We start from the raw sequence: 16,384 nt of genomic DNA on the forward strand, positions 1-16,384 counted from the left end.
ACCTGGACTGTATTTTTGGTCCTGCCCTTGTGGTGTTCTGTGTGATTCACTTCTCCATAAATACATCCTTTGTATTGACATGTCTCATTTTCTTTTGTTGTGGTGCCTCTCCTTCAGGTGATCAATAGTTTTGTATTAACTTAACAGGCCACATTCTTGTCAGACTTGTTAAAGAAATGGACCTCCCTTGTTCTGTGCTAAAACAGCCTTCATTTTTTTCCTTTTGAGTGATGGCCCCAAAGACTGAAATCCAGGAGCAAAACATGTGTATGTCAGTGGTTCTCCCTGTATTACACCATCACCAGTAGCTCAGTATTTATCTGGCTGAGTGCTTATGCTGACCTGAATTCAGTTATCTAAAAGGATGGTTTTCAGGCTGTCTGCCTGAATTGATGAGCCAAGAAATATGTCTAAATGAATTGGCACCATCTGGGCAGCCTGGCAGGGAGTGGAGAGAGGTGGTAACGAGCTGCCATCAATTGGAGGAAGTGTCATGTCATTAAAATGACTGAGCAGTTAGTTTTCATTGGTGTTCATTGCTTCACTGCTGACTCGGGCAAGTCCAGAGTCTCTCTGCTCTTTCAAGAGCTTCCATCTTACACTAAAATATAACAGGCAGATGGTGGCTTCAGGGTGATATGCTTGTCGCAGGACACAGACACGCTGCTTTGGATGCTGCAGGTCCAGGTTGAGGTTGCTACCCAAAATGCATCCCAGCTGGTGAAGAGCAAAGCCCCCTGGCACAACTGCATATGTAGCTGCTCCCTGGCCCGCTCCTGTCACAGCCATCTGGTTTAGCTGCTTTCCTATCGTGCTTTTTTTTTCCTCCCTCCCCGTTAGAGCTGGAGCGGGGAGAGGCATCAGGTTGGTTGTGCTGGCAAACTAGAAGGGACAGAAAATTGTGACATGAGCAGAGCAGCAAATTCATTTAGCTGTTCTGAAGTCAGGGAAATTTTACTCTAGCTCAGGATCTGGCCCCTTTCAGCAGTAGCTGAGAAGGGTGTCTGTGTCACTTGATAATGTTATTAAAAATGCAAATTAATATGAAGGCTCAGTGGAAATATTAATTGCTCTTAAAATATTGAAACTGTCCCCAAGTAGCAAGATACTGACTCCTTGGCTTTCCATCTGTGCTTTTTGCAGTCTTTAAAATGAAGTTCCGGTTTATTGTGGAGGCTGGGAGAGGGAAGGAAAGAAAAAAAAACCCCACAGATGTGAGCAGATGTGTTAGACATGCTGTAACACAGCATTTCACGTGGGACCACATGCGCTCTGTCTTGGGTAGGAGGGACCTTCTGCTGCTATGCAGTGAGTGTAGTGGAGCAGCTCCTACCCTGGTGGCCTCAGGTCTGCGCACTCTGGCCAACCTGGTGCACTCTCTGTAGATGCTCCTTGACATGCCCTGGGGTTTTGGTTTTGTGCTAGCTTTTGTTAGAAAAGCAATTTGGGGAATTTCCAAGCACCTGTTAGAGCTCTTTAGGGTGGAGGGGGAAATGGGACAAGGCAGAGGAGCTGGCTCATTATTCTTTGTAAATCCTCGTTTTTTTCCTTCAGCTTTCCTTGCAATCCCAAAATTCCCCATCAACAGAAAAAGTCTGACCAGGGTTGACTTGCTGCCCTAGCTGCCTTTTCCCTGTAGTAGAAAAGTTCCTGGGGGACAAAGGCAGTAGTTCCTGTATTCAGTATGCAGGTGGGACACAGATCTTGGGGCTGGAGCAGCTTCTGGGAAGAAGCCTGTCCTGCAGGATGGATGTGAGCTCTCTTAGCTCATTTCTGCCCCTTTAGAAACAAAATTTTCTTGGAGCAGGTAACTAGAATCTTCTAGACTAGGGGGCTTTTGGGATCCTGTGAGGGACTGGGATATGCTGGAGAGGCGAGCTGTAATGAGGCATGTATGCAAGCCATAATAGCACCCATGCTTGTGAAAGATGCTGCTTGTGCCGGTCGAGTGTGAGACGGTCTTTGTATTTCATCTGTAGTGTAGTATGCCTAGGATTTGTTCCACCAACAACTTAAAATAAATGACTGATGAGCTTTCATAACTGATTGTGTTAATCTGAGACAAGTATCCAAAATCTCATGTGTCTCTTCAGAGTTGAGCCCTTCACTGTCCCCTGTTGACCTTTAGGCATGAGTTACCCCATAAGTGGCTGTTGGTAATGGATTTGTCCATCACTCCAAAGTGTTCTCCCTGCCTGCCTCTTGGCCATCAACCCTAAGATGAACACTGCAATTCAGAAGGTGATAATTCATTACAGCGTGTGCCCCAAAAAAGTGCCTGACGTTGGTAGAGCAGATCCTGCGTGGTTGGGGTGGGAGTCTAGTGGGCAAGTCATGGCATGAAGAGAGCGTGGTGTATTTCTGCTAGTCTATGTGACAGAAGGTTTCAGCCTAGCAGATACCAAACCCTACATTTGGGCACCTCTGTTCATTGATAAGCTTGTGAATAGGTTCCCCCCTGCCCCGCCCCCCTTGAGTTACCCATCCTCAGTTATGAAACATATTACTTGGCAATTCCAATTCATTCATGGTGAGAAATGCTTCCTCCTTTGAACTTTCAAAGGCCACCTACATAATGGGAACGCAGTTTATCTTCCACGCACTCTAGGCAGAAAGGCGAATAATACTTTCAGCCTCTTTTGATCCTCAGTGTGAAGGGAGGCAGCATGGTTAATTTTGAAGCATGGAGAAGATACCTTGAAAAGGGCCTGTGGGTTGCATCTGTAAAGCAAAATTTTTGCCTGTGGATTGTCAGTGTATGAGCTTACATATCTCTGGAACTATTCTAGAAAAAAACCCCATATTAAGTTATGGCTATTGGGTCTGTGTAGCTTTAGAAACAGCAGCATAAAATCAGGCTTCTTTTTTTCTTTAACTTATTTAATTCTCCTTCCTCTCCTGACTTCCCTTATGCTAACAACTACTTTCTGTCATGTCCCTATTAAAGTAGAGAACGCAAAGTTGCAAGGCTGTTTGAGGGCTGCTTTACACAGAGCAGCGTGTGGTTTTAAAACTACAAGCCGAGCAGCAGCTGGCGGTAGAAGCCTGGGTATGGCTCTAGCTGGGGCCAGGGTTTAAGACGTGGCTGGTAAAGCGTCTGCTGGTGGCTGTTACTGGTAGAGGCAGAAGCAGCTGACAAAGCTGGACCTTTACCTCAGCCCCTGACCTATCCTTGTGTTTCTGTCACCTCTAGATGAAAGAACAAAAGCAACTTTATTTGCTTCTCTTAAACTATTATAAAAACATAATAGTAATAACTATACCATGGGTAAATAGAGGTGTATTCTTTTTACTTGTTGCATAAACAGCAGCAGCCCAAGGCAATTCCAAAACACAATCTTGTTTTGTGGGAGACAAAATGAGCAGCAGTGGATCAGCTCCTTTGGGTACCAGTTGTTGCAGTGAAGCTCTCATCTTCCAGTGAGTGCTCACTGAGCAGAGAAAATGGTAGAAGCCTGGCTCTTCTAGGGGAATCTTCTCCATGAGAAAAACCTCTGTCCTGCAATGGCTTTGGAATCCACTTGGTTTACTTTAAGCATTAGAGAGCAGGAGTTTACTACTTTATGTATGCATAAGGAGGTGGTTTTACCATTTTCCCTAAATTTGTAATGCTTCAAGAATTTCCTGTTGTGGGATGTGTGTCACTCAGAGTGGGAGTGGTGAATAGTTGGAAAAATCCCTGGCCTCGCAACATCCAAGGACATGGTGGGGCAAGAAAGGGCAGAGCTAAAGTCTTTCCAATTAAGATAGGGGGGAAAAAAAAAAAGTCTGATTTTCACCTGAATTGCAGGCAAGTTGCAGACAATTTTGTGGTTAGTGTTTTGTAGTCTGTCCTGCCAAAAATCTTCCAATTCCTGTGAATAATGAGGCTAGAGAGGGGGAAAAGCCAGTATTTGGGAAACACAGCTATGAAAGACAGTGAAGGGAGATGGAGTCAACATCTTGCAGCAGAATGCAAAAAAGAAAAAAGTGGGGGTAGGGAAGCCTGAACATACTCATTATTAAGTATAATTTGCTGTTTTTATAACTGCAGTGTAACAGGTACATAATCTCATCTGACCCTGAAAAATCAAAATTTTTCACTTTTTGGCATGTGGTTGACTTTTGTGAACCTGGTAAATTGGTGTTTTCTGTGTCAAAGTATTTGCTTATCTTCCTAGAAACCAATACCTACCGCACCCCTCTTTATGGGCAGCCCTCCTGGTGGGGGGAAGATGATGCAAATAACAAGGAGGACAGAAGGCAAGAGGAACATTACTCAGGTAATGGAGGTGATTTGGGATGGAAGAAGATGGGGACACACACAGAATTTCTGCACACTTTTGATCTGTACTGTGTGAAGCCATCCTGCTTCAAGGCTTTATTTACCACTTTTTTTGTGCTCATATTTACACATTTCTATGTGTAGATTGCTGCTGATGGAACCAGAATAAGGGAAGATTAAAATGTTTCCCCTAAAATATTTGAATGTTAGAAACAGCAGTTGTGAAATAACTCAGTATGGATGAGAGAGGCCTCGCTAAGCTTGTTTGAGATCTAGTTACACAGCAGTGCTGTATCTGTGGTTGTATGCAGCACACCTGAATAAACCGTCCACTGTGTCTCCCAGGAGTTTGCTATCTAATAGGCACTTTACGAGCTGATGCATTGACTGTATTTGATTAATGTGGAAGCAATCTGTTTCTCACCTCATCATCCTTGGAAGCCATTTAGTCTTACCACTCCTGTTGTTGTGAATCTGTATGCGTGGAAGATGCATCTTTTTTCACTTGTGCAGTAAACCTGATGTTTCTATCAAGTATATGCTTTACTGCACAAAGAAGTGTTTTATTTCGATGCATGTGCAGCGTGTTCTCTAGTAGCGAGGGGTTGTGATTAGCAACCCTCCCAAGAGGTTGAAATAAGTAAGTGACCCTCTAGCCAAGAAGTTTGGGTACTACTGAAAAGATGTGGTTCTGTCCCTGGTGATGTTGCAGAATTATGTGATGATCCAGCAAAACGATGAGTGTGCAAAGCTAGTCACAGACAAGCATTTCCTTTGAACTGTGGAAAGTTGAGTAGGTGTGCGTATAAATGAATTCAGCGAAGTGAAACAGGATCTTCCTTCCACATCAGCCCAGGCATACAGAAACCTTAAAATGCCACCAACAGCATAGGTTCTGTCAAAACATACAACTGTGCATGTGTCTGTGTGTACTCAGCGCTCTCTATGGGGAGCTGTGGAAGAAAGCACAAAGTGAATATAACAAATGTTGGGCAGACCGCAGCAGTGCAGTAAGCACCGATTTCGGTGACGAGGCCAGAGTACAAAGCTATCTAAAACAGAACTTGTATTTTTTTCTTTAATCCATTTCAGCTAATGTTTGCGAATGTAAGGTTTTCTTGCTTTTTCCCCCGCCCCCTTCCTACCCTTTTGTAGAAAGGTCAAAAGAGATAACCCAACATGAAGAGGAATTGAATGGTAATATTTCTGCTTATCGAGACACCCAAGAACAGTCTGTGTTTGCCTTCCGGAGAGAGCCAAGTTACTTCGAGATTCCAACTAAAGAATTTCAGCATCTATCAAAATCTCCAGAAACACAGGTCCATGAGATCCCAACAAAGGATGTTGATGCTGTAGTAGCCCCTGTTGTACAGAGTCATGCCTCTTTCACCATTGAATTTGATGATGGTACCCCTGGTAAAATAAAGATAAAAGACCATGTAACTAAATTTTCACTCAGACAGAGAAGACCATACAGTAAAGACCCAGCTCATACAGAAGTGATGTCAGCAGAGAGCAAAGTGGCTGACTGGCTTGTCCAGAATGACCCAAGCTTGATGAGACGGCAGTCTCCAGGAGATGATGTGTACAGTACTAAGAGTGACCTGCCAGTTCACGTGAGGACTCTTAAAGGTGAGTGAATGTCTCGTCATGGGGACATAGTTCTCTGTTGTCTGTGCAAATGCAGCATAGTAAAAGGGGAGAACTCTTCTCCTGTCGAGGAGAACTTGATTCAATTATCTGCTCCACATTTTTAAGGTGAAGAATATTTCTTTAATGGCTGTTAATGGTTTCAAATATGGCTAGCAGGCTCTTCACCTGCCCCTGAAGTCATGTGTGATGCTGGCCTGGGGACACTCTAATCTAGTTCCTCTACATCTGTAATGCCAGCTTCATAGAAGCAGTGATTAAAAAAAGGATTTTGATTTTTAAATGTCTAAAATAATTTCCATGTGGTCAAGCAGGCTAGTAAACACAGGTATTTCAGTGGATTTTCTTGTCTTGGCTTCTCCTAGCTGAAGGAATGACTTTTCTTTTTAACTGTAGTCCAGAAGAGGCTAAGTGTAATCCTCCATATGGGTGTAATGACCAGAGCCATGTGGTCAGATGACCAGAGGTCCTAACATGGAGGCTGGTGATAAGAGTTGAGATATACATGATCACCAATGGAGGAAATGTTGTGCTTGTAGAAGAAGGTTTCTTCTCTTCAACTAAAACTTCTCTGAAATCCTGCTCTGCTCAAAAACTTCAGATTTTGTAGACCTGTGTCCTGTTAAGTGTCACTGTGAGGAATTCTTTGGGGATTTTCAAAGATCTGAAGTGTAGTTTGGAGCCCAGTTCTTAGTGCAGCTGGTGGGACTCACATGATTCTCATGCGACTTTGAACATATTTTGCACGATTTGGGCTTGCTTGAATGCCTCTCTTGGGCCATGCACTGAACAGCTAGGTGGAGACCACCAATTCCTGCATTCTCACTGCCTCTCACAGGCCTCTGGAAAAACTATTGTTTTGAACTGCAACTTTAATTGATGAAGTCATATTGAAGATTACTAGACCTACTTGTGCTTGAGATCCTTCATAAAAGAGAGCAATACGTTGTTTTCCCTTAAAGGAGTATTTGCTTGGTCCTTGTTGGAAAAAATCTTGTAATATGAAAAGTCTTGCCTGTTACGTCTCCAACTTGTGTTTTGCTTACAGTTTTTTGAGAAGCCCCTATGGTAAAAAAGGTCTCATACATCCAGCCCTGGGGTTTGGCATGACATGGAAATTGAACTGTTTTGTTGTCATTGCTTGTTTCTAGTTCTTCCCCATAAGGGACAGTGTTGAGGTGCCCTGCTTGATTATTTAGGGTCTTATTTTCAGTCTACTGTGACTGCGTGATAGAGGGTTTTGAGGTTTGGGTTGGGTTTTTTCTGTTATGATACTGGATTTTCTTGACTTGCTGGAGAACGTTGTCAGGGATACAAATGTGCCTCAGTAGTTTCGCTCTTTCCTTTCGGGGAAAACTAGAGAGTTAGGCAGCTGCTGCTCATCCTAGGATTTTCCTGAGTGATGCACAGGAATACTAGACTGACTGCAGTTGCCTCTCTACAGTCAATACGGCATGGAAAGAAGCTGAGGTAATTTAATGCATAATTTGCATATCAAGAAATCAACTCTTTGGACATTTGATTAAAAGCTACACTGCTGGTGGCCTGAGGAGTTTATCCACCTCTGCTTTGGCAAAGGACAGGGTGTTATTTATCTGCGATAGCTGTGTAACGTGTTCTTCTGGCAGGGATAATTTTGAAGATGTCTTGGAGGCTACTGCTGGCTGCCTGTCAGGTTTGGGTCTTCAGGATCAGAGACGCCCACCGTCGGGTTTCATTAGTAACACTTGTTTGCTTTCAGGAACAATGTCTGAATGTAGAGTTCAGGCCTTAGCAGCTTGAGGGGGTGTGCATGGTGTTCTGCTGGGTATCCATGGGCATGATGGGTGTTCTTCCTTGTGTCCTCACTGTTTTGCATTCAGCACAGTTCTTAGCCAAGACCCTTTAATTTAAGAACTTTCCCTTCCAAGGACGAAGCTTATCAGCCTTCAGGGCACAATGCAAAGTGTGCTGGCTTCCTTCATGAGGGTGTTAGGAAATTCCTCAGAGGACCGACTCCTGGGTTGAATGGATCTTGTATTAAATTCTAATCTTTCACAGCTAACTCGAGGTAATAAATGGTCTTCACCCATGTGTCTGGAGAACTTGCAAAGTAGGTTTGAGCAGTTTCCCTTTCAAACACGTGGTATTTTAGCCAGTATATCTTGCTGCATATTACAGTCTAGAGCGCAGAGACCTCTTTCCCCGTTCTCCCGATGACAGGTTCCTGGTCGTTGACTGAATCGTGTTGTGTGCCTTCACACCTGTTTCCTTCTCCAAAAAAAGGTTTGTTTTTGTTTTACTTTTAACTTTCTGTTTAACTTACTTTCAGAGAGTCTTGAACTAAGGTGCTGAGGGATAGGTATCGCTGATACATAGGGAAGGTTGTAAAGATGGTTGTTGCTAATATAAGTGAAAATAATTATAAACTTACTTTAAGTTTAGTGAACTCTTCAGTAATCATTTAACCTTTGCTTTGCTGGTGATGAAATGACATAACTCATGGGGGTGTCACAGTGCAATTCTTAAATCTTCAGGAAAAGTAAAGAATCCTGCAAATGCACTTTTCTGGTAGGCTGTGGTTTATTTCCTCCTGTAGAGTGGGGTAACGTGGGTGCTCAGAGGTGCATGCACTCATAATGCATTGATCTGGTCTGTCATCATGGGGATTTGGTTTCGTGGGGTGCTGTGTGCAGGATTTATTTACTGACCCCACAGAGGTATTTCTGCTCTGTAACAAAGAGAATCTAATGAGGTGATCTTGGACTACAGTAATTGGGAAGAACAGCAAAATAATGCCATCATTTTTATTTAAATGGAAATAAAAGAAAGAAACAAAGCATTAGGTATCTAAAACAATCAGTGTTATAAAACCAGCAACTTCTGGGGTTGAAATGATTCCTTGAATTGGTTTTTAATAACTCGATAGCCAATCAGTTGTGAAAAGCGTCAGGAGGCAGCTGCCTTCTCTTTTATTTCCTCTGATGGGATGCAATCTGTGTACCCCATCAGATGCCTTTGGAGTTGTTTAATCCTATAGGATTTTTTTCTTTTAACTGAAAAGATAAATTTCAACTGCGAGGTAATGAAAAGGCCACAGCAACTGAGAATATGAAAGTCAAATCTCCATACCTTGTTTCCAGGCAACAGGCACGAGGACGGGACACAAAGTGACTCTGAAGACCCCGTGGCGCCCAAGGCAGAGAAGGAGGCTGCGACGGGCAGTGAACGTGCAACGGAGCAAACCAGGCTGCAGCGCCAGATGAGGCGTGATCCCCACGAGATGCTGCACAACAAGCAGGCCTTTGTCATTGAGTTCTTTGAGGACACGCCGCGGAAGAAACGGTCACAGTCCTTCACGCACAGCGCTCACTCCTCCCAGAGCGACACTGATCCGGGGCTGAAGACCAAGATCGAAAAGCGCAAGACTGCAGTGCCAGCAGAGAAGCTGGGAAATGCAGTGCCACCATCCCACCCTGGGGCCCAGGCAGGCAAGCCCAATAACAGCTCCTCCGGGACCCAAAGAACTAACTCTTTCAAGAGGGAGAAGACAGAGGATCGGATCAACTCTTCATCTTCTTCTGCTTCCAGAGCATCAGCCAAAACTTATGGGAGTGTTGGGAGGAAGTCTAAAATGGCTCAGGATTTTATGGCTGAGTACTTGCGGGAAACTGCTCAGTCTGGGAAGCCAAGCGCTGAGAAACCGGCACCTCTGCCCGTGCCAGTAGCTCCACGCGTGGTTATATCATCAGAACCAGAGTCTGCCTCTGCTCCACCTCCGGAGGTGAAGTCTGCCCAGGGCAGGAGGAATGATGAGGAAGACAGTGTGAGTGAGACAGGCACGTACACCATCGAGACAGAATCGCAGGATAAAGAGGTGGAGGAAGCACGAAAAATGATAGATCAGGTAAATGCTGCTTTTCTCTGCTTGGCCAGCGAGCTGAGGGCTGAAGGCTTGGGCTTCTGCACGTTGTGCTGGAGGGCCTAACTTCATTAGCTGTTGCCCTGAAGGACTGCTCCCTTTTGCATGGGATGCAGCAGGCATTTATGGTTAGGGGTGGGAAACCATCCTGGGTGACCCGTGTTAAGGATGGGCATTGAAAAAATGAAGAGGCTAGTCTTTAAAAAACCCCAACAAAACAACAAAATTATGAACAAACAACCCACAGAATGCCAGAAGGCCAGATAAGCCCAGAGCAAAAAGCTGTCTTGGTTCTAAAATGAGATTTGGATGCAAAAGTGCAAGAGTGGGCTTGCCATCTGTTTAGAGGCAAGGCAACAGCAGAATAAAGATGGGGCTGATCCTGCTGAGAGCCACGGCTGGGAGCAGCTCTGCTCTCTAGGACTGCTCCCAGGCCTCTGCCTTGGTGTTGCATCATCTCCTGCGCCCTGTTACAAAGGCAGGAGCTGCAGCCCATCACTGATGCAGCATCCTGTGGTAGGCCAAGGAAATGCAGGCCAAGGGCTGGTGCTCTTGATCCTTAACAAGCCTTAGTGGCTGGATGGTTCTGTATTTGGCTGTGCCTGGTTAGAAAGGAAGTGCTTGCTGGCAGGGCAAGTGGCAGCTAGTTGAGATAGCACAGGGTGTGTTCTAGGGCAGAGGCAATCCTAGATGGATCTGTACTTGTTTGGATTTTGCAAAGTGAATGATAGCCTAAAAACAAAACCCCAGAGTTGAGGAAGAGGCTTAAAAAAAACCCACCCAACTAAGCAACTGCAGGGCAAACCAAAGTTTGGCTGATTTTCAGGTTTAACTTTCATCTGCAGTCTATTATGAAAACAAAACTGGCAAGTTGCTATGAAGATTTAGTAAAATGTAGGCAGGAGGATGGTGAGGTGTAAAGGAAGCCTTAATTGAACCTGTTTTTAGAGCTTTGTATACGGTGTTCTGTGAGCCTCGATCTAGCTTTCCTCTTTTGTTTATTACATTTGTTCCTTACATATTGTTTGAAATATGATTGGAAGCTTTCAGGGCAGGGTGTTTAAGCCACAGAAAGGCCCTAGTCCTGACTTTAGATCTCTGTTTGTTCTGGTGAGGAAATACGAGGGAAAATGCCACAAAAATACAATTACTTCTGGGGAGTAGTCTTGTCAGCCGTTGACTCAGGAAGGCAAGCTGGCCAAGTTCTGCTCCTGACTCTGCCATAGATTTGGTGCAGTGCAGAACTGCCACTTGGAAAACAACTAGTAACTGGACCTCAGTGTTTCTGTCCAGGAAGAAAGATTATATGAATTCTGGACTTGCTGAGGTTTTGAGGTGACTCTGCTGTTTTGTTCTGCCCCCCTGCCCGGCATACTTTTTTTAAATAGAAGTGAGAGTGGAGAATTTTAAGGCTATCTCAACCCAGCCTAGGTATCTAGGTAGCCATGGTAGCATCTTCCTCTGAACTACTTGTAGTCAGGGAAGAGAAACAAGCCCTTCAGAGACATGGATCTTGGTCACCCCCCCTAGGAAAGCCAGAGGGAATCTGTCCAGCTAGCTCACACACTCACCCATCTCTGAGGTGTGTCCTTTCCCAGGTCCTCATATGGCAGTGCAAGGCTGCTTTGCTCAGCCCACTTGCTGCTACAGTCTCTGGAAGATCCTGGAGACGGAGCATCCCCAGCTCTTTCTAATTCTTTGTGAATTAGCTGGTAAATAGCTTTCCTGACACTCATCCTAAACTTCTCAGGACTGAAAAGGGACTTCTTTTCAGTGAAAGTTACTATGGTTAAAGGCAACACACTGAAATAATGAGGGTGAGAGAAAATGTCCGTGTGAGTGGGATTCTATGAGTAAGTATAGTTAAAGCTGCGACTGTGGTGAAGAAAATAAAATTATTTACTTAGTTTGTATGGAAGCGTTTGCAAGTGTTTCTCGGCCTTTGGGATCATAGTTTGTGTGTGACTAATGCTTTGTGGATTTGGATTTTGGGCTAATATTTTCCTGTTTTCTTGGGTTTTAATCTTTCCCATGCAAACACCTTTTCAGGTTTTTGGTGTTCTTGAGTCGCCTGAATTTTCCAGAATCTCATCAGCCTTTAGACCAATAATTAAAGGCGAAAAAGATGACTCCGGTTCTCATCAGCATTTAATCAGTGAAAATGGCACTAGTCAGAAGTCACCCTTGCTCCAGGCATTTGCCTCAAAAGCTGTGAGTGGGTCTCAGGCTGATGCGCAGGTATGGGCAGTCCAGGTGGATTTGCTGGGATGGTGGAAGTGTAGATGGGTTTTCTGTCTGAATGGAAATGTGATGTGTAAATTGATTTCCATTTTGAGGAGATTGAGTGATGCGTGTATGAGAGGAGAGATTTTTGTGGCTAGGATTTGGTTTGACAAACCCTCTTTCTGACACTGCCTTCCCCACCTTGTTGTAGATGTCTACGGCATCTCAAGGGAGTCAGAAGTGGGTGTCTAGGTGGGCAAGCCTTGCGGACAGTTACTCTGACTCTGGATCTGTCTCTGGGCAGGGTGATGGAGGTGCAGGTAAGTCTCATCCTGACATTACTGTTTGAAGGTGGCATATCATCCTAAGCCAGGATGATATGAAAAGCAAGAATTAAGGGCTTCTATGCATCTGGCTGTGGCTTATTTTCTGTTTTAGCTAATGTATTTGGGGATGGGAAGGACAGAGTGAATCGTTCCTAGTGCAATAAAGATGGAGAGAGCCTCTGGTTTGCATTTCAGAGTCATCCAAGAAGTTCTTAAATGTTACGTTTGACATGACTAAAGGGCATCTGGGAAGGAGAGACATCGTAAGAGCCTTGGGTGTTAACTAGCCCTGAGCAGTGGTTCTTTAGACTGCCTTATGATGCCAGATGAAAGCCCTTTGCAACTTGTCTTGGGCTTAGTTGCTGACTTGTGCTTTTTTTGTTTGCTTCCCCTGTGTCTGGCTGTGTTGAGAATTTTAGAGTGTTCCAGGGTTTGCTGTCACGTGACAGGTTTGAAGTGTGGAGATTAGCGTAGAAAACTGGGTATGGAGGGAAGAAGGGGGGTGGAAGATCAGGCTCTCATCGTAGCTGGCAAGACAGCTTACAGACCCCCTGGTCCTGTTGGTATGCGAGAAAGAGAGAACAGCACTTTGTTGGCTTTTGTAAATGTTTTCACTCTTTTTTTGGTTGGAAACGTTTGTCATTACCTTCATGCCATCAACAGTGATAGACTCAGTAAACATTAGAAGAAACTTTTGTTTTGGAGGTCACTGCCACTGTTTTCACACTGTGTGAGAACCTGACTCCTGGAGCGTTTGAAATATTACAATAGTCAAATAACCAGTTATCCTGGTATTTAAAGGCAGTATCAGATATGAAGCCCTGGCCAGCGGCATAGGAGAAATAAGAGCACTCTTTCGATGAAGTGTGTCCGTAATGATAAGCCCACCCACGCTGGGATGGTGAACTGTAACTCAGAGCCTCTTTGTTGTTACAGGGTCTTTCTGCTGAGACTTTGCTGGGGGATATGATCATATGAGAACTTGTACTGTGAAAAATGGCATCTATTTAGTCAAATGGGCTGTGTTGTGTAGAATGGCACACAAAACACTGCATCACTGCAATGTTTTGTCTGATGGCTTTTCATCTCCTTCCCATGGCCTGATTTATGGTAGATTGGTGCCAGCAATGCTGTTAGCCTCTAAACATATGTGCTTGTACTGAGAGGTAGATAATATGAGAATGAATCTGAAATCCTGCCTTGATAGAGAGATGTCGAGCACTGTGATCCAGCAAAGGAATTAAATACAATTTTACTTGAAGTGTCTGTATTGATAAACCGAGCAGGAGCCAGGCCCCGTTGGTGTTCATACTACATAAAAGCTTAGTTCTAAGCACGTATCTTTCGAGTTCTTTTGCGAACTTGCACTTTGCAGGATCAAGCTCTTCCTAAATTAAAAGGAAACAAAAATGGTGTAGTTGTACAACAGTTGATTCTTGTCCACTTAACTCTCTTCAGAAAGCAGTGTAGCCCCAAAACCTGGGGAATCAGAAAATGCTGTCCCCTTGAGAACAAGGCGCCTTCTTCCCCAACTCCCACCAAGTGATAAATCAGACAGTCCCACGCCCACGGTCCTGGTCTGCCAGGAGTCCTACTCCGAGATTACCAAGAGAACCATCGTGAAGGACCACTGCGTGGAAGCCTATGGTGATCCCAGCAGCCGCCTCTTCATCCAAGAAGACTTGGATCCAGATAGCCTCAGTGATGCCAGCAGATCTGACGATGGCTTCAGCACAGAAAAAGGCAAGAAATATAAAGAGAACAATAAAATGCTAGAGCAGATGGGGGAAGACACAAAATCAGAGAGCCGGCAGCCAGGAGCCTCCCGGGTCTCAAACGTGAGAGCTGTAAGTGAGCCAGTTTCTACTTCGTTCTACATTGGTGATGACAGCAATGATGTGGGGATTCCCTCCAGGCTCTCTCTGAGTGTGTCCCATGCTCGAGCAGACAAAGACAGCAAGGATCATGAGTTTTCCTGCAAGTCTGCTGGCGTGTCAGTTCCTGGAAAGCCACCGGTTAAAGATGTTAGCGCTTACATCAATGCAGCAGGAAAAGTGGTTATTTCCCTTCATCAGAGTCTGCCCCAAGATCAGGAAAACATGGCAGGAAAGGAAACATCATCTTTTGTTAGACAGGAAAGTTTTACCAAAGATAAATCAAGCAGTGGTGTTTCTCAAAATAAACTCCCCCATATTTCAAGTCACCCTCTGCTTAAAGATTTAGAGGCTGTTCGGTCAACCCGTATGGACTTTGGTCAGGAGACTCATCTTCTCCTTAAGGACACTGAAACTGCTTTGGCAGCACTGGAAGCCAAATTACTTGGTCAAAGCCAACAGCTGGAGCCCTCGGAAACTGCTGGTCAGCTGGAGGACTCCTTGTCAGGGGACTCTGATGTGGACACTGCCAGCACGGTCAGCTTGGTGAGCGGCAAAAATGTCCCGACGAGTGCCCTGAAGTGCAAAGCGGTTGTGAGCTTGCAGAAGGAGAAATCTTGCTCCACGCCATCCATCCAGGACCAGTGTGGGCAGCCGAGTGCTCGGGACAGGCTGACAGAGAAGCGGAAAACACAAGCGCCAGAGCCATCAAACCGCGCAGAGGCCACCAAACGCTTCCAGATGAAGCGGAGCGCTGGGGCTCGAGGGTCACTCGATTTCACGGATGACGAGAGAAGCTCGAGCTTGCCCTACTTGCCAGTCCCTGACACAGTTGTGTCTGACCATGAGCACTCGGTAACCCGGCCAGTTCCTAGAAGGAAACCTTTTACTCAGACTGCCAAAGAGGACCACAGCAAAACGACCTCGAACGTGCAGAAGATCCAGCAAGTTCTCACCCGCTCCAACAGTTTATCCACCCCGCGGCCCACAAGGGCCTCGAAGCTACGTCGTGCCCGGCTGGGAGATGCTTCAGACAATGAGTGCGTTGATACTGAGAAAACAACCTCCAACCCTGAAGCTGCTGCACCAGGCTCCAAGCAGTCCACAGAGACGAAGAAGCTCTCCCGGCTGGACATCCTTGCTATGCCAAGGAAACGGGCAGGTTCATTTACGGTGCCCAGTGACTCTGAGACAGCGCAGTCGAGGTCGGGGTTTTCGGGCCGGAGTGTGGAGTCCTATCGGAAGACGGGTGTTTCAGAGGTTAGAGCCGCGGCGAGGAAAACGGCAGGCGCCGCCCCCGCGCAGCAGGCCTTTAGCAGGACCCGTTCAAGCAGTGTCAAGTATTCCTCCTCGTCCAGTAAGTGCTCATGCTTTATGTTTCTCCCCTATTGTCCTCTTTCTGATTTATAGGCTGCACATGGTTGTCAAGGACTGGTATCTCAGTAGTACAAGTGCTGCATCGGTGAGTACGGAAGTCTGCATTAACGAGCGGTATGGAGGTTGAGGTTTCCTGTGGGTTTGGAGACAGCAGAGCATCTCTCATACCCAGTGAGATGATATTATGGTATTGTCTGTGAAGATACTGCAAATAGCTATTTTTCTTTTTGTCTTGTTTGTTTTTAGTGACTTTTGTTTTTGAACAACCTGTTGCCCTTTGACAGGAGCACGTTAGCCATTTTTCTGTTAAAAAGGTAGAATTTAGTGCCTTTTCAGTGCTACAAGGAATTCTGTTCTGTTTTTCTTTGACTTCTAAGATTCAAAGCTTTCTCCCAGAGAGCTTATAGTGGTGTTGATGACAGCTGATGCCCAAGGTGACAGGCTTAAAGGCACTTGAAACAGGAGAACAAGGAATCAATATCCCTGTATTGTGAAGGCTGTTCCCTTGTTCTTCCTGTAAATGCAAATGTGGAGCTGGACACTACATGCTGATTGTCCCAAGAGATTCCTAATACTGTGTATTTTCATTCACTTTTGCCATATGGAAGGCAGGTGCACAGTCCTGTTTCCTGCAAGGCAGAAGTTTGGGGGCTATGTTGCCCTGTAGCTGTGTGCTCAACGTATCACCCCTTCCAATATCAACATTTGTCGAACTGAAATCAGCCTTTAATTAAGAGGTGGGGACAATGCAGATGACAAGCCTAAGATG

At 45.2% G+C, this 16,384-nt stretch overlaps 1 protein-coding gene across 1 annotated transcript in view; it reads left to right on the top strand.

The window, feature by feature from the left end:
* The window catches only part of CEP170B (centrosomal protein 170B), a 53,593-nt gene that overhangs the window by 22,825 nt on the left and 14,384 nt on the right, over positions 1-16,384 (top strand). The window contains exons 6-11 of the mRNA XM_010286895.1: positions 4,161-4,262; positions 5,420-5,896; positions 9,037-9,800; positions 11,865-12,053; positions 12,250-12,358; positions 13,823-15,595. Coding sequence (XP_010285197.1) covers positions 4,161-4,262; positions 5,420-5,896; positions 9,037-9,800; positions 11,865-12,053; positions 12,250-12,358; positions 13,823-15,595 — 3,414 coding nt within the window. The remainder of the gene's footprint in view (positions 1-4,160; positions 4,263-5,419; positions 5,897-9,036; positions 9,801-11,864; positions 12,054-12,249; positions 12,359-13,822; positions 15,596-16,384) is intronic.

Source organism: Phaethon lepturus, unplaced genomic scaffold, assembly GCF_000687285.1.
Source record: "Phaethon lepturus isolate BGI_N335 unplaced genomic scaffold, ASM68728v1 scaffold20425, whole genome shotgun sequence".
NCBI lineage: Eukaryota > Metazoa > Chordata > Aves > Phaethontiformes > Phaethontidae > Phaethon > Phaethon lepturus.